At 49.5% G+C, this 22,825-nt stretch overlaps 1 protein-coding gene across 1 annotated transcript in view; it reads left to right on the top strand.

Moving 5' to 3' along the window:
* The window catches only part of ARHGAP32 (Rho GTPase activating protein 32), a 90,189-nt gene that overhangs the window by 65,514 nt on the left and 1,850 nt on the right, over positions 1 to 22,825 (top strand). Inside the window, exons 11-25 of the mRNA XM_026039327.1 lie at positions 2,419 to 2,500; positions 5,502 to 5,552; positions 6,681 to 6,755; positions 10,214 to 10,363; positions 14,187 to 14,289; positions 14,992 to 15,136; positions 15,280 to 15,362; positions 16,863 to 16,970; positions 17,802 to 17,947; positions 18,259 to 18,460; positions 19,138 to 19,283; positions 19,778 to 19,852; positions 20,297 to 21,154; positions 21,820 to 22,592; positions 22,674 to 22,823. Coding sequence (XP_025895112.1) covers positions 2,419 to 2,500; positions 5,502 to 5,552; positions 6,681 to 6,755; positions 10,214 to 10,363; positions 14,187 to 14,289; positions 14,992 to 15,136; positions 15,280 to 15,362; positions 16,863 to 16,970; positions 17,802 to 17,947; positions 18,259 to 18,460; positions 19,138 to 19,283; positions 19,778 to 19,852; positions 20,297 to 21,154; positions 21,820 to 22,592; positions 22,674 to 22,823 — 3,147 coding nt within the window. The remainder of the gene's footprint in view (positions 1 to 2,418; positions 2,501 to 5,501; positions 5,553 to 6,680; positions 6,756 to 10,213; positions 10,364 to 14,186; positions 14,290 to 14,991; positions 15,137 to 15,279; positions 15,363 to 16,862; positions 16,971 to 17,801; positions 17,948 to 18,258; positions 18,461 to 19,137; positions 19,284 to 19,777; positions 19,853 to 20,296; positions 21,155 to 21,819; positions 22,593 to 22,673; positions 22,824 to 22,825) is intronic.

The raw sequence follows: 22,825 nt of genomic DNA, 5'->3' as shown, positions 1-22,825 counted from the left end.
CCAGTTTTCAGGGACCTTCCTCTCAGTAGCTCATCTAATAACCGCAGCTCAAGCCCCTCAATCCTGCACGGAACAAAACAACCCACTAGGCTTAAAGGATTAAAGTAAAATCAAGACTTCCAAGACGTTTTTTCTCTTGCTCCAACCTTTTCCTTGCAAGTCCTCGGTGACTCACTGCTTGCTTTGCGAGCTCGTTACCTAAACTGCAGCCACCTCCGCGTTCGCAGCCACCCAATTCTCTTTGTTCCCATCCTCTTTTTATTCATCCCTCGTCTTTTCCGCACGGATCTGGCGCGCGGGAGGACGCAGCTGGGGGTGGAGGCCACCTCCGTGCAGAGGACGGGGCTACGTCTACGTGGGGCATTTTAGGCAGCATCTCCCAATTTCTCTGCCATTCCCTTGGCTTTTCTGCAGGGTCAGGTAGTGAACGGAGCACGTGGGAATCCTTCAGGATAAGAACTGCATCCCCCTTGTTGGAGCTGGGATGGAAAGGGAAAGTATTTTGTGTTTAGAAAACTCAAAAGATGTTTCAGATATTTTGTCCAAGCAGAGGAGATCCTAAACCCTGGTGTAGGAGAGCAAAGTCTTGGCCACCAAACTCTCCTAATGCCATTTATTGACCAAGAAATTCTCCGGGATTGCACAGGGGACTTATACTTTGTGAAAGCAACGAGGTAGGTCCAGGATGGATCACAGCTTTTGGATAGGCAGGTCTTGTCACATCCATAAATTCCACTGCAAATTCCCTTTGCAACTGAGGCCAGAGCATTGGAGGCTGCTTTTCCCTTGCAGAGACAGCTCAAATAAACAAGTAGCTCAAGCAAAGGGTTTCACGTGCCCTTTATGTGCCTGCTGCCTTCTCATTTGCAAATTATTTGCAAATAATTACAGCTCTTTTGAGCCTTGCCCATAAAGCCCTGTGCAGAAAAGCAAAGATACAGTCGTTGCTGTTGCAGAAATATTTGTCTGCAGCAGCAACCCGTGTTTTCCTCCTTCATTAAGGTGTGTAGTGATTTTGTTTTAACCTTTACATGACCTTACATTATCTAAATATATAACCCTTGCTCTTAGTTTTTGTACATTGCCAAATCCTTTAATCCGGGATCAAGCTCTAACAGTGCCTTGCTACATCTGTTGGGCTTTACTGGGAGACCCGAGTCATTTATTTCTGCAAAATCGTGGAAAACTTCCCATGGAAGGGAAAGCAGCAGCTTTTAAGTGGGTGGGAACGAGGCCCAAGTCAGGGGTTCTGCTCCTACAGACCCTCTCTTGAGGATGCTGGAGGAAAAGCTAAATCACTACCAAGCTGTCAAGGCCTCCAAACTCTTACCTGGGAGCTAATATCCGAGAGCTTGTGCAGCCTAGCACAAATTCCAGTTGTTTTTCCCCCCAAAGGCCACACTCACTATTGATCTGTGAGCGTGGCAAGAAGGGAGTGTTCAAGGAAACCTTCTGCTGTGCTGAGAAGCAGTGACAGGGCCATTGATTTCCACTTTTAAATTCATGGTTAGGGTTGTACGTCGTGTCAGGTAGTAGATATTATGGTAACAGGCAAAGGCAAATGAGTTTCTGATTCCTCTCCGGGATTGTGATGGGATTTAGTTCCCTCATTTCCCATTAAGATTGCTGGAAAACTCACCTCCAAATATTTACAGTTCCAATTGCCTCCTGCATCCCTCACCCAGGTACCAGAGTCTTTAAAAATCACATAATGCTTCTGCTTAAATACCAGTCCTTTTTGTGTATGTATCTAGGCGGCCTCTTCCTCAGCACCTCCTGGCAAAGCAGCAGCTTGGAGTTCGGAGCCATCTGATGAGGGGCTTGGTCTGTCGTGCTGGGATTCGTGCTGTTTGCCTCGTGCTAATCAGGATATTTCTATTTCTGAGCTGCCCAAAACCCACCGTTGCGTTGTGTAACGCGGGAGATGTTTGCATTGCATCTTCCTTTCCTCTAAAAATACCTGTGCTAATGACTAGTCAAATTGCTGGGTTCTTAGTTACAAGGGAAGGTCTCATTTAACTCTGTGTATTTTATTAAATCTTGAATACTGAGATGAATTCATTTTACCCAAAACCACGCTGAATTGTGATGTTTTCACATGTATGATAAGGGCATCTAGCACACTTGTCCTCTCCCCTCCATTCACACAGGTGCTGACTGGTACCTGTCCTTAGAAAACAGATTTATAACACACTATGTTACAGAACCAATAATTTGGCATGGAATTATTTGTCTTTGCCTGCATCATTTTGAAAAATTATTTTTGTTGGGTTGTTTTAGCCTGGATAATGTTATGGTTGCCAAGCAAGCAAAGCTAAAGATTCCGTGAAGCTTCATAAAAGCTATAATTAGACCCAAGTTTAACAGTTCTGATCTAAACCCCCAGTGCTCACTGTTCTGTCTCTCTCTCTATTACAGGTTGGATTTTTCCCTAGCGAATGTGTGGAATTAATTAATGACAAAGTTCCCCAGTCTGTGACCAATTCTGTGCCAAAACCAGGTAGGTGTTTTTAGTTTTTAAGGTGCAATGACATGAAAAGGAGTCGTCTTGTCGATGTTTTGTGCTTAATATCTGCATTATACACCCTGTTATCCTCTGTATGTGTTCAACATCCTTTAGTCATCCCATGTTATCCTCTGTATGTGTGTGTCTCTCTTGGACTAGCTGCTATTACAGTCTTTCATCTGCAGTGTTATATAAGCTAATATCACTGCTCATTTCCTGCGTGTTTTGAAAGATTTTAAGCTCAGAAGACTTGAGATGCCTTCAGCAACAGTAACTAATGTCTCTCTGCAACATCCCAGCCCTTGGTGTTGTAAGAGACTTGTACGTTAGTCCCTTTTCACACACAACATATAAGTGACCCAAAAATGATCCTGCTGGCATAGATGGAACAGGTAAATTGGGTAAATTCCTGGAGGAAGCCAGATCTAACAGAGCTTGGGACCCTTTTTGCTTCCATTCTAGCTATGTAACCCCCTGCACCTCCTGCTGTCCCCCTGCATGGTTACATATCCCATAAAATACAGGCAAATTGATAGCAGACCCTGCTGATCAAAGGCTAATTAAATGGGAGGTGAGATCTGGGATGTGATTCTAGTGGCATCTGTATCAGCATCGCTGGAAGTGGTTGCAGGTGTCTGTTCTAGCAAAGCTGAGGCCTCTGCAGAATTTACTGGGGCTGAAGCTTTCATTTTGTTCTTTCAAAATACATATTCACACACCCACATATAAAATTTAAGATCATGATGAGATACTGCCATGATATCATGAGGCCATCGCTGCTGAGCTCCCCAATAGCTGCTCCCTGCATAAAGTTAGAAGCAAAAAACTGCAGAAAAACCCTCTGTACCTACATTTTAGATGTTAAATTGCCTTTTTTTCTAAAGAATTTCTAAACAAAACCACAGATTTTGTCCTTACTTGACATTAGCAGGATATCTCAACCAGAGTGAACATGAAGTTTTAGATTTGGGTGTGATAAGACATATTTATCAACATGCAACCTTTTTTTCCCTCCAATCAAAACATTGTTTTTTGAGCATCTAGGACATTTTGCAGCATAAAGCTTTGCCACAAAGGAATTTAGAGACATAGAACTGCTTGTGTTGTGTAATTGCCCTTAGATTTGGCTGGATTGAGTAATCTAATGAAAAGCAGATGGAAAACAAAGAACTTCCTGCCCTGAATTTTGATTATTATTTATAATTAGAGGGTTTGATTTGCCGAAGTGATGAGGACAACATTTTAATAGACCCGTAAGATGCCGGATTGCTCCTAAATGCGGGACAAATAAGGATTGAAATTCAAATGTAAATGAAATGCAGGCAATCAGAGGAGGAGGCTGGGCTAAAATGCAAGCTCTGCTCTTACAACAGTATTTTTATTTTCCTTGACTGTGGAAGTTGATGCTCACACCAGTGAGAATGCAGCCAGTGTCTGAGGCAGACAGAAGGCAAACTATCCTTGCAGGAAAACCCTATTTTATTCAATTCTGAAAATTCCAAGTAATAAGAAGGAATATATATGTATTTTTTACCTTAAATAATCCCTGGAATAGCTAAAACTGCCATCTCCCAAAATACTGCTTGTGATCTTAGCCACACGGAGACCGGGAACTGGCCTTCAATATGAGGTAGGTACTTTGTGTTCCTGACACAGAGCTTCCGTTCCAGGTACAATTCAGAATTTAGTCTGAATTAACTCTCTGAACAAGCTGCCTCACTACTTGTAGACGCAATTTATACACAAGAAAGGCCAAAAAAAGGAAAATAGAAGGTGCTTTGGATTCCCTTGTTACTTACAGAGTAGCCTTGGCCCTTCGTTTTCCTGCTAAGCTGCTGCCCTGAATTTTCGTGTACAGCTCCGTAAGGAAATCCCTTTTTTTGCTTCCCCAGACTAAATGCAAACTGATGCCCTGACTATTTCTATTTACATAAAAATCCACTGCACGGATCCAGAAGGGTAGCGCAACACCAACAAATCCCAACTAATTTGTCTCAATCCAGGGTGTTTTCTCCTCTCTCAAAATTCTCCCCGAATTCTTACTCAGATAAAGAATTTTAGGGTTTATTTCTTGAGCTAAATGATTGTATTGAATCGGAACCCAATATTTTATAACTAATGCCATTCCATGACAGTTCAGCTGAACTGCAGTATTCCTTTACATGGAATCAGGTCTTACATAAAAAGGGTGTTGAAGAGATATGGGAGGAAAGACTGGATCTGAAATTCAGATAGTCATCTTGGTGAAAAGCAAATCCTTTAAATATTCATCGTGCTGCTTGAGGAAGTCAAGAATAGCTGGTTTTCAGTGCACATTTAGGAAAACCCTGCAGATTTAGCCTGTTTGCTCCTCCCGTTCGGTTGTATCCAACCCTGGTCCTTCCCAGGAGCAACGCCTGTGTGTCCATGCCTTTGTATCCGTCTCATTCCATGTTTTTCTCCTACTTCTGGATATTTACTGTGGTCTTTTTACATGTATTCCAAGTGTCCCATCGTTTTTCCACTCACACATGCCACGTGTTTCCTGTGTTTTCCTAACGGGCAGCGTGGTGCTGTGGGGGAGTTGTCTGTGGTGCCAAATTTTCCATTTGGGAATGTGGGAGCCGTCACCTTCCTTGAAGTGGGCTGGCCTTGGCGGCGCCTAGAGGAAATAGGACGTCTTCCAGGCCTGCTTCTGACTCAACAGAGCCCTTAAACCCAGGCTTTACCATAAACACAGGCTTAGCAGACCCGGCGAGCCCTGCGGCCTTGGGCTGGGCCTTGGGCTACGAGTTCAACCCCCCCCCAAAAGTGCTTTTTTTCCCCCAGAAAAAGGATGCTCCTCGGGTGGGGAATTCCAGGATCCTAAGGCATTTTGCAGCTTTGGAAGGCTTGGGGCTGCGGTGGCACTTTGCAGAGCTGAGCTTGATATGAATTTAACCCCTTTGGAATGGCTGCATGTTTTAACCAACATTTTTGTTTGTTTTTTCTTCTTTTTTTAATTACATCTTCCCAGTTTCCCCCGCCCACGGAGCCCGTCCTGCGTCCTGGAGCTACTTCCCCCCTTGTACGTTCTCCTTGATTCCTTTTTCCTTCTTCCTCTTTATCTCCTCTTTTCTCACCCTGTTTTTTTGTGTATTTTTAATTCCACAGTGCAAGGCCATTCAGGGCAACCAAAGCTTTAGTCTAATATGGGCCTTTTTAAAGCTCTTTAGCCATAAACCAAAATATAGCAGGGAAGTAAAATTAAAAAAATAACAGCAATTGTAACTCTTTCCCCCTAGGATATGATCATTTTGTAGCAATAAAACCATAATCAAAAGGAATTGCTCTGTTAAGTGCAGAGCGCCCAAAAATGAGAATGTCAATTTGAAAGAAAGAGAAGTTAAAAGTTGGCTGATGGGGAGGAATCCATTTGGGCCCTGGCCATTTGTATATTTATATTTATTTTATATTTATTTATATTTATACTGCAGTGGAGTTTATAAGGAGGGCAAAACTTAGCTGCAGGTATATGGACCTGCAGGATTTTTCTTTGCCTTTTCCTCTTTAATAGTCATGTTCTTTGAACTTAGGAGCCCTCCCAGGTGCCATTTCACATCAGTAGCAATTAAAGTGAGATAATTAGGGCATTTGGGGGGTTTTTCTGTCTGTCTTTTCTTTCTTTTTGCCCCTTCCAAGGCAGATCTCTCCGGTCACTTAACACAACCCCGGAGGTGAGCACTCAGATTCGCTCCCCTTTCCCCACCAGTTGCGTAGAGGGAAGAGTTCAAGACTAGAGCAGCTCTAATACAGCTGCTAATTAGCTAATTTGCTTGGTTTCCCTGCAAAAATTAATGTCTTTTGGCAGCCACGTCCATGTAAGAGATCTGAGATGTGGCTATTGCTCCCCGTTCAACCTCACCAAGGGGCTCAGGCCTGGCCTAAGTGCTCCTCCATGCTCTGCCCTGCTAATTCTTGCTTATTATATCTCTATATCTCAAAGATCACAGTTGCACCCCCTAGAACAACCCCCAAAAACCCTTCATATCTCTGCTCTTTCAACGATTCCCTCTGCAACCTCTAGACCAACCTCTACAGAAGGTCGGTCCAGACCAACCTCTACAAAAGGTTGTTCTCCCCCAGCCTCTTCCAGCAGATACTTCCATGTTTGTCCTTTCTCTCACCTCCCTTCTGCCCCCTTAACCACGTGCAGATTTGGAGCTGGAGAGTGTAAAGCCAGGCTCTGCTCCCGGCACAGAGGCCCTGACCCAGGCCCAGCTGAGCTCAGGTAGAGCCCGTTACGCACGACCCGTCTCTCGGTGTCCTAACCAAGCCTAACCCTGTCCGTGGGGGTAGCAATAACTACTAACAGCCTAGGGGCAACTACAGAAGCTAGACGTAGCTGAAATAGATCTTTTTTTTGGTTATTTTTATTATTTTTTAGCATCTCACAGCTGGAAAAGGCCATACCACCTTTTGCAAATCCTCCCCCTTGCAAGCTGGTTTTATTCGGGTCCAAGGAAAGGGTTGGGATTTGCACGGGTTGCAGCGGGAAGGCTCTGCTCCATCCATGGCTCCTGCCCAGCGGGCTGCATCACAAATCAGGGCGTTCTCATTTCTTGATATTTCTCTAAATTTCTCTCAATTCTGGATTTAAAGCGGTTCTTTCTCCCCTTTTTCCCCCCCCATTCCTCTGTGGAAATGTTGCTATATTCGGGATTCGATATCTGGGATTCATCCGGGAAAGCTGCTCCGCAAAATCTGGACCTCAAATCACAGCTGCTCTATTGATGGGGAAAAGAAGCAGTGCGGTGTAGCCTGGATTGGGTTTGGACCCTGGATGGGAAGGCAGGAATCCCATTCCCATTAAACTTGGGGCTTGCAGCCGGATCACTGCAATGTCTGTAGCCTGAGCCATGGGATATTTCCCTGGCGCGGCATTTCCCAGGAGTTGGAAGCGTTGGATCCAATGGGATCTGAAGCCGCTGGGCATCGGGTGTCCACCTTGCGCCGCTGGCAGCAGAGGCCGCAGCCTCCACTTGGAGGCACTGCCGGCACCGGGAGCAACCTGGGAGTCTCCCAAAATCCCAAGGAAACGGCTCAGGTAGAAGGAAGAGCGGGATCCCTTTTGGCATCCCCTCCCTCTTTGGGGAGCCACCACTCAGGGGCTTTCCTGAGCTTCCCATAGGAATTCCCTTTTGCGGCAGGAAGAGCGCGTGGATGAACATTGATCCCATCTCCCGGCACTCGTAGCTCAAGGAGCTTCCAGAGGAGGGTTTTTCCAGGGAGCCGGAAGCTTGAACTCACTTCCGAGCAAAAAATTAAGCTTAAGTAACCGGAAAAGGAGCATTATTTGGAAAGAGGATGTAACAGATCCCTGTGAAGGGGAACACTCTCCATGGAAATGGTCGGATACCAAAAGAAAGGAGTTTTGGGAGCCCGACAGTGGGCGGCTCCGGGCGGGAAAGCGCGCGGGCACCTGCGGGAGGAGGAGCCCGGGGAGGAGCGGCGCGCGGAGCGGCGCTCGGAGCAGCGCTCGGAGCCCGCGCGGAGCCAGGTGAGAGGCAGCGCGTCCCCCCAGCACCCTGGGGTGGCCACCCCATGCGCAGGGACTGCCCTGGGGGGGTCTCGGATGGAGCTGCTGCTCGGGATGCGGTGGCTGGGAGAGGGAGGGATCCCGTGGGCTCCGGCGGAGCCTCCTGAGGCAGCTCCGGGCTGCAGACGCAGGTTGGTCGTGCGGGGATCGGGGATCCCGTAGGACAAATCCAAGGTTTCTGGTTTTAGCCGGATGGAGGAATCACGTTGTGGGGTAGAGGGGTCGGTGTCTGCGGCTGGGAGAGGCTCCCAGGGCTTCTCCGGACCCGCCGTTGGATCCCAGTGCTCCGGAGCGGCCATTGCGGGAGGCAACTGGCTGGCTCTGTTCATTTAATCCCGAGTCGCTGGGCGGGAGGAATGTCGGAAACAGGAGCCCCGGCTCTGCTCCCACCTCCCGAGAAGCGGGAGCCGAGCTCCCCACTCCCATTCATATCAGCTCCTGGGGAGGCAGCGGGGAATGCCGAGGATTTGCATCTCAATAGGATTTCTGCACGTGGCTTTATCCTTTTGTTTTCCCTCCCTGCTCCCGGGGATGCATTCCCGGGGATGCATTCCCAGGCATCGCTGTTGCTGCTGCTGGGGAGAAGGGGCTCTGCATCCATCCCGGCCCTTGTTTGCCGAGCCCCCGGGCTGCCAAAGCCATTCCTATGGAGCCTGCTTTGCAAATAACCCCACATCCCGGTTGTCCAGGTGGCCTCCGGGAAGCCAGAGCCTGTTTGGAGGAGCAGGTGCCCTCCAGGGTCTTGTTATTTATCAGGGAGGAGGCGGATCCATGAGGTGGAGGAGCAAATTCCTGAGCCTCACAAAGCAGCTTTTAGCACGTTGGGGTTGCAAAGCCAGAGCCCTCAATGGGAAAGGAGCCGCGTCCTGGAGTCTGGAGGCGGCTGATCCCGGTCTGGGGTGTGGAGACGGCTGATCCCGGTCTAGGGTTTGGAGGCATCTGGTCCTGGTGTGGAGTTTGGAGGCTCTCACTCCATTCTGGCTCTGAAGCCTTTCCAGGAAGGCAGGATGCAGCGTGGAATATGCCCCATTCGTATGGAATAAAAAGGCCTCCATCTCTGCAATTCTGCAAGCTGGTTCTCAAAGTCTTCCCGATGAAAGAAAGGATTTGGTTTCTTGTTTGGCAGTATCTGCCCTTGCTTTTTCCTTAGGTCCTTCTTGTTTTATTCCTTTTTATTATCAAAAACCTAGATCTCCTTTACACTCCCTGATTTAACCATATAAATGCCAAGCGAAACACCTCCTTGGATCACGGGGCTGTATCTGCTGGACTCCTTTTTCAAGCCCAAGGTGAAGCCCAGGAGTCCCCTACAAATGGAAATATCTTCAGGGCTTTGGGATCATGGTTATTATAAGTAGCGAGATTGCATTGATATCATGTGAAATAAGAGAGATATTAAAATATTATAAGGTAGAGCATGGCACAAGCTCTGCCCCCATGTGGTTAGAGCACTGGGTGGCATCCCCCTGTCCCCACAAAGCGACTCCTTTGGCACCCCGGGGATTTATTCTCCCTACCAGGGCTCTGCTGTGGGAGCTAAAGTGCCTTTAAACCCTGGGCACAATGGAGCTTTGGTTGGGGAAGGCAGAGAGCTTTTGTACCGGCTCCAGCTCCAGAGGGGCCTCCAGAAAGAAAGTTGGTGGTCAGGGATACCCTTGGCCTCTTCCTTGGAAGCTCCAACCCAGCCTGGACGCCCCTTTTGCCGGGCATCTATTTCTGGCCTCCTTCCCCCTACATGGGGGTTGTCACCTGGGCTGGTCCCAAAGCAGAGCACCCAAAATGCGACATCTTCTCTGTTTTATCAGGTCCTCTGTGTTTTATCAGGTCCTCTCTGCTTTATGAGCTCCCTGGAGCTGGCGACAACCACGGATTTGGGCTCTCAGGTCACGTGCCCGGTTGGTTTGGCCCAAGAAACCAGGCTTTGCCTAAGCTTGGCCTATCTCCTTCTGCCTTTTGTAGCCCATCAGCCAGGCTAAGGTGGCAAGTGGGTGGCCTGCATTCAGTGCTGATAAATAGATGGTAAATCCTTCCATTACAGCTGTTTTCTGCACATTTTACCCCAACCAAAAACCACAGCAAAGCCCCATGTCTGCTGAGCAGCAGGACCTGGGGAGAAAACCCTAACAGGGGACCTTGCCCTTATTTTGCAGTGTCCAAGAAGCACGGCAAGCTCATCACCTTCCTGCGAACCTTCATGAAGTCGCGGCCCACGAAGCAGAAGCTGAAGCAGCGGGGGATCCTCAAGGAGCGGGTGTTCGGCTGCGACCTGGGCGAGCATCTGCTCAACTCGGGCCATGACGGTAGGAAACCACTCAGGATCCTCTCCTGCCTCTTCTTGGGGGGTTTTACACCAAACAGAGGCTGTTGGTGCTTGTGGAGAAACGTGTCACCTGAACCAGGGGCTGCAGGAGGAGCTGGAGGATGGGTCCTCGTGGGAGCACCAAAGATGGACAGAACTCCTGCAGCTCTCAAGCTCCCAAAGCCTCCAAATACAGAATAAATATATTTTTAGCAAGGAAATTAACTTTTTACGTGATCAGGTTCAGCGAGGAGTTAACAGGTAGGTCAAGGCTGCACATTTCTCACCCACTATATATAATATAAACTGACAGTTTGCAGTGCAGATCCTTCATCTGCCCTCCCCTCAGCTTCCCCAAACTCACAGGAATTACAACATTTTTTTAAATGACAAATTACTCACAGGGTGTTTTGTTTCACCAGAGCTTTCTTCCTCTCAGGCTCTTAGGTGGACTTTTCTGCTGCTTTTCTCCATCCCTTTCACCTCCCATCAGCAATTTGGGGAAACAGTGGAGAAAAACTGTCTGTTCTGGGGAAAACAAAATCCTGATTATTACTTTTCTTTGGGTGAACTTTGTTTCTTGCGGAATCCGGGAGGCACCTGCAGTGCTGGGCAGCAAGCAGAGGCCTCGGATTCCTTCACAGGTCACTGGCTGTGCGAGGCCGGTCGCATAAACGGCCCCTGCTGAGGTTGTTGAGGGAAGCAGCACAGAGCAGCTTACGAGGTCAGAAAAGAAGACGAGAGCAAGAGGAGGAATAATTTGCAGCACTGGGTAGCTACAGAGCTGGTTTCGTGGTCGGTTTGGGGAGCAGAACAATTTTGGAGGAGCAGGAGAGTGAGCTCGTTGACGATTGAGTTGGACCTAAGGCAGCAATAACTAAAGCTCTTCCCTGCTCTGTGTGAGCCTTTTATTGAGCCCAAATCCTGAGCTGGGCTGAACTATTGCAGCTCTGCTGGTTGCGTGGGGTCGCTGCCCATCCCCTCACGTGCATCTGAGTGTCCCTGAGCTCTCCTAACGAGGCCTGTTCATCTCAGGAGTCACCAGTTGCTCCCGACCTTGACTTAATTCCTCTTTCCCAACTCCCTGGAGTGAAGCAGATCCAACCGGAATGCTGCTAGCAGGGGCATGGCTCCGTTTCACACAGCGGGCTTGTTATTTGCCTGCATGATTCAGCTCTCTAACCTGTCTTCCAAGTGATGTAATCCCTGGGATCAGTTTGTGGAGACATTTCTGGGCTCCAGGGAATAATCCAGCCCTGGACACACACAACATTTGGAGATTCCCTCCCTCTGCATTCCCCAGCCTCGGAGTAATGGAATAATCCATTGGAAGGGATCGAGCTGGCACAGGGGGAACCAAGGCTGGCTTGGGCATGGAGCAGAGATACCAGCCTGTTCTGTGATAAATTTGTCATTTATTTGGGTATTTATTGATATATATTGTGATAAACTTGTCGTTGATTTGGCTGAGCCCCTGTTTGCAGCAGCAGCGACGAGGGCTGCACACCTGAAATGTCTTCCCATGACAGCGATGATTCATGTTGGCACTTGCAGCAATTGCTGCAATAAAGAGCCCTGGTTCCCTTTGTTAGGTAAAGATGGAGAGAGGGTTGTTTTTTCCCTCTAAAATCCTCCTCCGAAAGGAAACCAGGAACTTAAATTTAGCCTGACCCCAATTAGAGCACGGGCTGCGCTTGCTCCGCGCGGCGAATGCTGCATTGCAGCAGCAGAGCTCCCCGCATCCCGAGGCATCGTCCGAGACATCCGAGCACCAGGGCAGGGCTTGGCTGGGGCTCCAGGAACACGTGGCCGGGCTGGTGACATCCAGCTTTTTATCCCCCCTCTTTTTCCAGTGTTAAAATGCATAGAAAAGGGGTGTGCAAACAAACCGATCAGCTTCCATAAACTACAGAAATGGGGTTGGAAATGGTCCTGGCTTTCAGTCCCCACCAGAGGCTCCTCCTGTCAGGCTGCTTTTAGTTCTTTTTGATGGTAATTTATTACAGGCTCGAACATAGGAAGAATATTATTACCACAATATTCCCTGTAACACACAGGGAATGAGATCTCAGGCAGCATCTTGCAGGGAGTTAGCTGTAAAAACCTGGTCCCCCTTAGCTCAAGGATAAACTTTATAGCCTATATAGCATCTCTTTTTATTCCCATTATTAATTTGAGGAGTCCCTTTTACTAGCTAATTATTTTAACTGTAATAAATAGGTAACTGGCTGGCTTTGGATCTTTGCTGTTTGTGAAGAAAGCCTGGACTTGGAATTCATTATTATTGAGCATTATTGGTTGATTTTAGCTTTTCTTGATGTCTCAGCTCTTAGGGGGGGAATTAGCAATTTCTGCTGTTGCTTCTCATGAACATTGGCTCTGGGTAGAACTGAAGCTCTAAGCTGGGTTTGTTCAGTCCACGAACAGCCCCTTGGGTCATATTTTTCATGGATATTTTCCGCGTATCCAAGCTGAGAAGTTTAAATGTGAACTAAAAAGCTCCAAATCGGTTGGAATCGGGTGTCCTGGTTTTAGCTCTCCTCTTTTAAGGCCAAAAGAAGCTGATAATGGGCTGTATTTCCATTATAGTCCATTAAAAGCCTTATAAATAATTGATATTGTCCATAGGAAATTAAATCCATATGCATTTCCAGTGCTTATTTTGCCCCATAGTTGCATTTTGTGTAATTTCACAAACCTAAAAACCAAAATTCCAGAGACCTGGATACAATCTCCGAGATGGATGCACTGCAAAGAAGTGGGCAGGGTAGCCCTGAGTGTCCCCATATAGTCCTGAGGCCTCAGACTATGGGGAAAACCCTCTTCCCTTGATGCAAACAGGATTTACATTTGAAACGTGACCCTTGCACTTTCTTTTTACCCAACCACGGGCCAAGCCGCCGTAAATAAAAAAATAAACAAATAAAACTCAGGTTTTATGGCCTCCTTTCCCGTTATCTGGAGTTTTAGGGTGCAAAAGTCACACTTTCAAATGAAAACGCAGCAGGAAATGGGGCAGCTCCTCCTTGGACTTTAAGTCCTCCATTCGTTTTCATGGGAATCGGGAAGGGAGCTCCAGGGAAGCTCCATTTTCCCTGGCTTCCCAATCCTGGCGCTTAGGGCAGAGGGAAGAGTCTCCCAAGTTCTCATAGCAGAAGGTGCTGGGTGGTGCAGCCCCTGGCACAACAGGGCAATAAAAAGGGAATCCTGAACCTCTTAAAACCTCGGGCTGATTTACAGGAACTTCTGGTCTTTCCAGTGCCGTGAGGTGGAGGGAGCAGAAAGGAGAAGCTGGGAATGTGGCTTCCTGCTGAAATTATCCATCCCTCTCCAATTATAAGGCTTCGTGCACTGGCAAAAAAAAAAAAACAGGCAAAATTACAGGAGAGGAATGATTTAAAGAGGAATCAAAATGGTTCTGAGAATGAAAATCGTAAAACTTCCGCTGCCCATTAATGGGGAATAATTAACCAGCTCATTCAGTCTCCCAATGAGCCCTCGGAGATGCCATAAAGCTTCCAAGGCGGCTGCTTGGGAATGAGCTGGAAAAGCTCCTCTGGCTCCTGTGCTGATCGGACACGCGAGGGTTTTCCTGCGTTTGTGCATCCATGTAGCATCTCCATAGCATTTATATTCCCTTAAGCCAAACAGCACAGGTGAATCCCACTGGATCTGAAACGGATGGAGGGCTTTTGGCCAAAGAAAACGCTATTTATTCCATTTCACAGCTCTTGGAGCCTGGATTTAGCAGCCCAGCTCTAGTGGGAGGCGAGGTGGACGTAGCCAGGCTCTGCTGGGTCTCACCACTGCCCCTTTCCCTTTAGTCCCCCAGGTCCTCAAGAGCTGCACTGAATTCATCGAGAAACACGGCATTGTGGATGGGATATATCGCCTGTCCGGGATCGCATCCAACATCCAGAAGCTCCGGTAAGGAATCTTTTCCCCCCTCAACCTTTTCCCATAGAGAGGGGGACACCTAGTAGGATGTTCCTCTCTGGTCGGCAAAGGAGCATTATGAAGGGTGGCCTTTTTGCAATGGAAAAGAACCAAATCTCCCAGTTTTAATGCTTTTTTCTTGGACAGAAAGTGATGTATTCCACATGGGAGAGGAGCCCCAAGGCTCCTCCTTAGTGCCTTTCTTTGGCAGCTAGGGCTGAATTAAGTATATTTAATCTGGTCTATTTTACTATATTTAATCCTGCATTTGATACCTGCCTTTTTTTGGAGATGCTCTGAGGCTGAGCCTGTGTTGGGGGTCGGAAAATCACTTGTAGTCTGTAACAACCAGCAGAGCTGCACAAAGAGAAAGGGCCTGGCATGGCGCAGCCTTCCTTCCCTCCACCCTCTGCTTGAGCAAGGCTGCATCCCCAGTGTGGCTTGCAGAGCAGCCCTGTTCCTGTTGATGTGAAACAAAAATTTCCATGCCCTTATTCCAGCACTGAGCCAGCCTTGGCATCCATAAATGCTGTGATTTGGGATTTTCTCCCCCTCAAAACCACGGGAATGCTCAAGGCTTTATCTTCCTGTGGTTCCTCTCATCCAGGCCCCTGCTTCTTCACCCTACAAGCTGCTGTTCCCTGGGGTTTCACCACCCTCCTGTTCCCCCCTTCTTCCTGCTCTCCTCCCCAGGCACGAGTTTGACTCTGAGCAGATCCCCGACCTAACCAAGGACACCTACATCCAGGACATCCACTGCGTGGGCTCCCTCTGCAAACTCTACTTCCGAGAGCTGCCGAACCCCCTGCTCACCTATCAGCTCTACGAGAAGTTCTCAGTAAGTACAAGCCAAGGCTTCCACTTGCCTGCAAAGGACCCAACAACCACCCAGCCTCCTTCCCCTGAAATTATCCAGCTTGCACGTTAATCCATCAATGCCACGTTGCTCACACGTGTCTCCATCATCTCTCTGTGTTGCAGGATGCTGTTTCTGCTGCTACGGACGAGGAGCGGTTGGTTAAAATTCACGATGTCATCCAGCAGCTCCCTCCTCCTCACTACAGGTTTGTACAACCATCATTCCCTTCCTAAACAGCTCTGGAACAACAAGAGAGCACGGAGGCTGTTCCAGCTTTTCCCCAAAAACCAGCTGGGTTTTGCCACTGTGTTATATATTACACATCACCCATGTCTATTAGTGTATTAGGATGCGTGAAGTTCATTTATTTTTTAATTAGTACCAAGACAATTCCCACAAACCTTATTTGATTTCCCCTAGAAAATGCTGCAAGGAGGTAAGTAGAGGCTCGTTATGCCAAAAGGGGCTGATAACCCCAAGAAAATAGTTTTATTCCAGAAGCATAGCACAATACCCTATGTAGGAACAGCAATAAAGCAGAATGTATTAAAAAGAATATTTCAGGAATATTTCAGTAGAATAGTTTTAGATAATATTATTATTATTATTTAGAACAGTGATATCAATAAGTAGCTCCTTGGAAAATTACTTGTAATCACTAATTAAAACCCTTATATATAATTAATAAATATAACACTTGTCTAATAATAGCACTTATCTATCAATTACTAATTATAATGGTCTACTTAAGATCCAAAAAGCACCTTTTCAGAAATAATCTGAGACATCTGATTTTCTCTGGTGCAGGCCATGATTTTCTCAAAGGGCCACTACTGGCACCAGAGAAACAGGGACCCAGGAGCTGGTTTATTTGTGAAAAGGGGGCTCCTGTATCCCCTCTCCTCTGCTGCAGTCCCTGCTTGGCCTAAAAACAGGCAAAAATACAAATAAAGCTCTGGCTTCCCCATGGCCATTTGGGAAAGGCTGAGCCTGTTTGTGTGCAAAAATTCCCCCCTGTCCCCAGTGTGAGGAGGATGCAGGAGACAGGAGCAGGAGCTGCTGCTAAGCAACAGCACGGAGGAGGATGCAGCAGCATTTTCATTACCAGCTCCTGCTGGAAGAGCGCTGGTCCCTCTGCCTTCCTCCAAATGTTCCTGCCCTCAGAGGTACTTAAAATTCACAAAAGAAAAGCTTTATTTACTGGGAACACAAGCTTGGGAAGTGCAGCCTTTTGTCCCCCCGTCTCTGTCTAGAATGCAGCTGCAGGCAGCTCTTCCACAAGCTGGAATTCACGCAGGAATCCCCACCCGATCCTGGTGTTTGCCACCCCGAGATTCTGGTTTTCCAAAGCCTGGTGGGGGGTGTAAAATTGCCAGCGGAGCAAAGCAGCCAGAGGAGGAATTTTCCAGGCTCCCTCCTTCTAGATGATTCCTGTCACTGGAAAAAGAGCAGGTGCTTGAAGGCTTTTCCTTGAGCCTGCACAAATGAGGAACAACCTCCTTCCCCCACCTCCCCTTTAATTATTTGCTAAGGCAACTTTATCTTTGGTCTCGGGGTGCAGAGTCCAGCTTTTCCTTTTCTCTCTCTCCTCTCTCCCTGTGATCTCTCAAGCCCAAAGGAAATAATGAGGCGGGAGGTTTGTTTTGCAGAGGGCAGCAGGGCCTGCTAACTGGTGCTGAACACTTGCCTGTCTCTCCTTTTCCAGGACACTGGAGTTCCTAATGAGGCACTTAGCTCGCCTAGCTGATTACTGCTCCATCACAAATATGCACACCAAGAACTTAGCCATTGTCTGGGCTCCCAACCTCCTGAGGTATTATTTCTTGTTTGCTTCCTCCTTTCCTTCCCCCCACCGTTAAATAAGCCCAGTGTGTCCTTGGTCCTACAGGAAAAGCTGGTCTGTGGCAGGTTTCCCAGTGCTTCAGTCCCTGGGGTCTATAACATGACAGCTGCTGGCTGCAGAATTTCAGCACTAGGGCAGTAAATCTGTCCCCTACATTTTTTGCTTGGACTATATCTAATAGCACAGCTCAAAATTAACGGTATAATTTTAAAAGATTTGGTTAATGAAAATAAGAATCACCCTGGCCTCCATCCTAATGATTTCTGGACTTGTTCATTGCCAGGCTGAGAAATCTGAGTTATACTTTTCCCTGCGTGCAGCTTCTGAGCTGTCTTCTCCACTCCCAAGCAATGAAAAGGTCCCATTTGAGGCTGGTTATGTGAGTACTGGCGTACTTGCTGAGCAGGAGCAGGTAGAAATGTTGCCCACATATAAAGCACATACAAATACCACAGCATTTTCCAACACCCCTGCGTTCAACTACTGCCTTTTGCTGTACCTGGAAAGAATTGAAACTAACCCCTGTGCATGCAGCTCCTTCACCTCCATCCAGACCTGCCACATGCTGCTTTTGCTTCTAGACCCACGTGCTCCTCTTGCTCATGTCAGCAGGAACCCAACCTGAAACCCAAGCACGGGTGTAAATCCCTTTTGTGTCGTGCTTGGGTGAGATTTAATCTCTTAGCTCTTCCAAAAAGTCTTGTCTGCCTCAGCAACCAGACACAATAGCTCCCCTGATGCCGCATCCTTACCCAACCTGAGCTCCTCTTCCCTGTTTTATTGGATGTGCTTGTTCCTCAGGTCGAAGCAGATTGAGTCCGCCTGCTTCAGCGGCACGGCCGCCTTCATGGAGGTGCGAATCCAGTCGGTGGTGGTGGAGTTCATCCTCAACCACGTGGACGTCCTCTTCAGCTCCAAGCTCAGCTCGGTCATTCGAGATGGGGCAGGTGAGCCTCTTCCTCAGGCAGCTTGCCCTGCAGCAAACACAGACCTTTAAGAGCAACCTGAGCCTCCCCAGGGGATGTGTGACAGTTCTTCCCTTATAGGAAGAACATAAGGAGAGATTTCCAGGGTGTAAACACAACTTTGGGTTTGAAACTCCTCCCAATGCCTTTGTTACAAGCCAAGGATGCACCACTGAAGCAAACACCTTAATATCAACCCACTGCACCGAGCAACAGGAAGGAATCACACACATAAATGAATAAAACCCAGCCCTTTCCTGATTCTCCCTCCTCTCTTTGGTTTCCCTTTGCAGGCCACAGCTCCTTATCGCGGCCCAAGTCTCTGCTGGTGTCTTCTCCTTCCACCAAGCTGCTCACCCTGGAGGAGGCCCAGGCACGGACACAGGCCCAGATCAACTCCCCCATCGTGGCAGACAGCAAATACATCGAAGTAGGGGAAGGCCCTGCAGCTCTGCAGGGCAAATTCCACACAGTCATAGACTTCCCCGCGGAAAGGTACAGAGGGGTTTCCTTTATCCACATTATATAGCTGGTTTTTACCCCAATTTGAGCCCCAGGGCACTTGCCTGTGGTTCTCCAGGTGATACTGTAACCAGCCCTGTGAGGATTCAACTTATATATCTAGCTAAGCTAAGCCCACCCAGCAAATTAGGATTCAATTTACGTATCTAGCTAAGCTAAGCCCACCCAGCAACGTAAATTTATGCTGTTCCCCCTTTTCTAGTAGGGTTACAAGGTAATTTTTATGCCATTCCCTGCATTTTCTAGCAAAACCAGCAGAAACGAGGGGCTTTCAGGACCAAGCACCTCCACTCAATCCTTCTTCCCCTCAAAGTGGAGCTGCTGGACAGAGTTGCTGACTCTAGAAACAAGAGATGGCCACGGGAAGAGCCTATGGGGCTTTACAGAATAAACCAGAGATGCTTTTGAGGTAACTTCTATGGCAGTGCAGAGTTCCTGAAGGAACTGGTACCTCTGCTAGCTAAATAATAGCCCTTCCTTAGGTGCTTTATATACAGTTCCAAAGTCTTCTTGCACTGCACCTACTTCTTAAGTGGCATCCGCCCAACAGGACTTAAGCTGAGCTCTAAGAAAGAGGCTCTAAGAGGTAGCCTGAATGGGAAACAACAAGCAGCAGGTCCCAAGCAACGTGCTCTGCTTTCTCCCACCAGAAAAAGGCCTCCCAATAAGATGAAGAAGTCACCCGTGGGCAGCTGGCGTTCCTTCTTCAACCTGGGCAAGTCTTCCTCCGTGTCCAAGCGCAAACTGCAGCGCAACCCCAGCGAACCCTCTGAAATGAAAGCCATAGCCCTGGCAGGTAAAAACAAACCCACAATTCCAGCTCTTAGATCACTTTTCTCTTTTTTAAGGAGCGTAGCATTAACATTTACAGTGTGCTTGTATCTCCTTCTAGCGTTCAGGCCAGGCATAGCAGCTTGAGTCAAGCACTGCCTTTCCCCTCTTAGTTCAAGTGTTGGATGTTGGAGCTCCAGCAGGTGCAGCTCTTCTCTCCAGGTTGCTCTGGAAAGACAAATCCATGGGCAGCCCCGTAATAACTCTCAGAATAATTGCTTTGGACACCCTTATGAAACAGGAATTCATTTCTGTCTCCATTTGCTGCTCCCAAAAGGCACACATTTAACCTGGATAAAAGAAGGTGCTCCACAAACTTATTCCATCAGGAAGTTTTACCAGAATAACCTTAGAAGAAACCGAACATTTTCTCTAGCTGCATCTGATGCCCTCTCCTATATAATTTGCTATATAGATATCAATTAATCACCTCTCTAACTCAGCTTTTGGCTTCCCTAGGTGGAAGAGGAGACAGTGGGACCCTTCGCTCGGCTAAGAGCGAAGAATCACTCACCTCTCTGCACGCTGTTGATGGTAAGATGAAATTGCACCTGGCCTCTCATTGCACGTGAAGTAAAAAGGCAGGAGGACTTGCTAATTAATAGAGATGCTGTCCATGCTGTGCTTGGAGAAAAGCTGCACATCTCACTTTTCAGTGTCAAAAAACACCCTTAAAAAGCAGCCTACTGGTTTTGTCTTCCCTGACACTTCCCCTTTGCATTCCCTGTTGGAAAATGCGGCAAAACATCTTCCAGAGCTTAAGGCTAGTGCACACTTAAACTAGTTTATATGAACAGACTAAAATCAGACCAGGATATTGCTAAAGAGTTGCTGCAAACGTAGTTATTGCTAGTGAGGTTCCCTTCGTGTGTAGAGGATCTTGCACGTGCTCTAAGCTAGGAAAACAGCAGCTCTGGGCCCGTGCTTATCCAGAGGGTCACATTTCCCCAATAACTTTTCCATATCTGCTCGTTCCAGGCGAATCCAAACTGTTCCGACCCCGGAGACCCAGGTCAAGCAGCGACGCGCTCTCCGCTTCCTTCAACGGGGAGCTCCTGGGGAACATGAATCGCTGCAATTCCTACGACAACCTGCCCCACGACGACAGCGACGGCGACGAGGGGCTCATCCACGTCCCTGCCCTTATCTCCCCTCGATCTGCCGAGGACGTCGACCTGAGCCCGCCGGATATCGGCGTCGCCAGCTTGGATTTCGACCCCATGTCTTTCCAGTGCAGCCCGCCCCAACCAGAGCCCGAGTGCCTGGAGAGCCACACGTCCCTGCTGGAGTCCATGGGCCTCCACACGGAGAGGCCCGGCCCCATGAAGAAGGATTTCGAGTCGGGCAGCCAGTCGCAGACCCCCGGCAGCGCCACCAGCTCTGAGCCAGTGTCCCCCTTCCAGGAGAAGATGAGCCCCTTCTTCACGCTGGACCTGAGCCCCAGCGAAGAGAAGCCCCCCAAACCCCACACGTTCTCACCCAAAATGGGGCGAAAACCCCTCAAGTCGCCGCCGCCGCCGCCGCCGGGCGCAGCGGAACCCACCGCCTTCGCGCTGCCCAGCCGCCTGCCCGAGACTCTGGGAGCGGGAATAGCCAGAAACTCCTCAGCTTCCAGCTGGAGCAAAGGCCTCGGCCTCGCGGAGATGCCAACCAGGTCCCCACCCCAGCTGGCCTTGCCCCTGCCAAGCACCGAAAGGGCCGCGGGGGAAGGAGGCCACGCGGAGCCGCAGCAGGGCCCGCTGGCGGCTGCTGCCAAACCCGAGGTGCAAGAGGAAGGGGAGAGAGCCATGGCCAGCAGCCACACTAAGACTGTACCCTCTGGACACACGCAGCCAGGTACAGTGCATTTTCCTCCATTCTTTCTTTAAGTTCCAAAGGGCACCTGCTCTCATGCACCCACCCACACAAAAAAGTCCTTCTCTGCGTGCCTTTTAGGAGAGGGGATTGCCCAGCAGTCCTGAGCACAAGTGTCTTGCAGGGCTGTGCAGATCCGTAAGGTCCTCACAGGAATCTCTGCTTTCTCCCTCCAGCACTTGGAATTTTTGCCATAGCCCTTTGTATACCGCCCCCCCATCCTGCCGTATGTGAAAAATCTATAGCATGTCCTAAATCATTTCAGCCAGTAGACCATCTAAGACTTTAATTAACACAAAAAATCTGCCACCACTTGAAGAAGGGACGTTTTTGCCCCCAAACCTTAGGATCAAAATTACATAAGGGTATCTCCTTCTCTTCCACCTACCTCTCTAGCAATGCAAGAGGAGCCTTTAGACAATCTCTTGTGCTCTTTTTGTTTTATTTTTCCTCTTTATCTTTTTTTGCGATGAACTGCTGTGCTCTTGAGCAGCCTTTGCATGAAGACACCACATTCCGCATCCCCCGGAATCGCCGCGGGGCGAGCGTGGAAAAAGCAACCTCCCTTCTCTCATAGTAATCGTTAAGCTGAGCTCGCTCCTCCTTGGGTAACATAAAACCACTCTCTCTCTCAATTTTCCCATTAGGAGCAGTTGCCCTCGACTCCCCCCAGGATCCTGTTCCCGTCAGTTCCGTGTCTCTTATCCCTCCTCCTCCTCCGAAAAACGCAGCGCGCATGCTGGCCCTAGCCTTAGCCGAGTCCGCGCAGCAGGCGAGCGCTCAGGCTCACAAAAGACCCCCGGAGGCTCCGGGCGAAAGCCCCAATTCCACCGAGGCGGCGCCCGCCGCCGCCGCTCTGGAAAAGCTCCGGCTCGGGGCGCCGGACAAGCTCCAGCTGCACGCGGGCCCGTCCGAGAACCGACTGCACTTCCAGCCCGCTTCCCACGTGGAGCAGGAATTCCAAGGGAGCGGCGCCGAGCGCAACCACCAGCCGCCCACTGCCCCCGGTGCCCGCGAGCCCCTTCCTCCGCAGCCTGGTGGGCCGGGTGTCGGGGACGTGCCCTGGGACCACTGCACCCTGCAGCCTGCGAGAGCCGGGGACAAGGAGCAGCTCCCCCAAGCGCCACCCGCTTGGGAAGCGCCCTCGGCGGAGCCGGCGCCGGAGCAGCCGCCGGGGCGGGCGGCAGGCGACAGGCACCGCGGTCCTGCCGAGGAGCAGCCGCCGCCGACCACGGGGGCCAAGGCGGCGCCGGGGGGCTCCGTGCTCTACTTCGTGCCGGTCCCGCCGGCGGCGTCCAGCGAGCGCCTGGAGGCGGCTCCCGTGGACCCTCCGCGCGCGCCCGCCCCGGCGCCCCAGCCGGATCAGCAGGCAGCCACCGGACAAGCGCCGGGCACCAGGATGCCAAGCGGCCCCACGCAGGTGAGCGGAGGCGGCGCGCGCGCCGGCACCACGCAGGCCGCGTCCCTGCACCGCTCACCCGTGCCCCTTCCTTCCCTCCAGGTGTGGGCAGCAGCTGCGCCGGAGAAGCCGCCGGAGCCTGCCGCCCTCCTGCTCTCCGAGGGCAGCTCCGAGAAGCCCCGGGAGGCGGCGCGGGCGCCGCCGCTGCACCTGCGCTCCGAGTCGGTGCCCACAGGCTCCTCGCACGGCCCGGT

This window comes from Nothoprocta perdicaria, unplaced genomic scaffold, assembly GCF_003342845.1.
Source record: "Nothoprocta perdicaria isolate Ctin4 unplaced genomic scaffold, notPer1 scaffold_228, whole genome shotgun sequence".
Classification (NCBI taxonomy): domain Eukaryota; kingdom Metazoa; phylum Chordata; class Aves; order Tinamiformes; family Tinamidae; genus Nothoprocta; species Nothoprocta perdicaria.
Note: the sequence above shows the minus strand (reverse complement) of the source record. Positions and strands in the feature narration are given on the sequence as shown.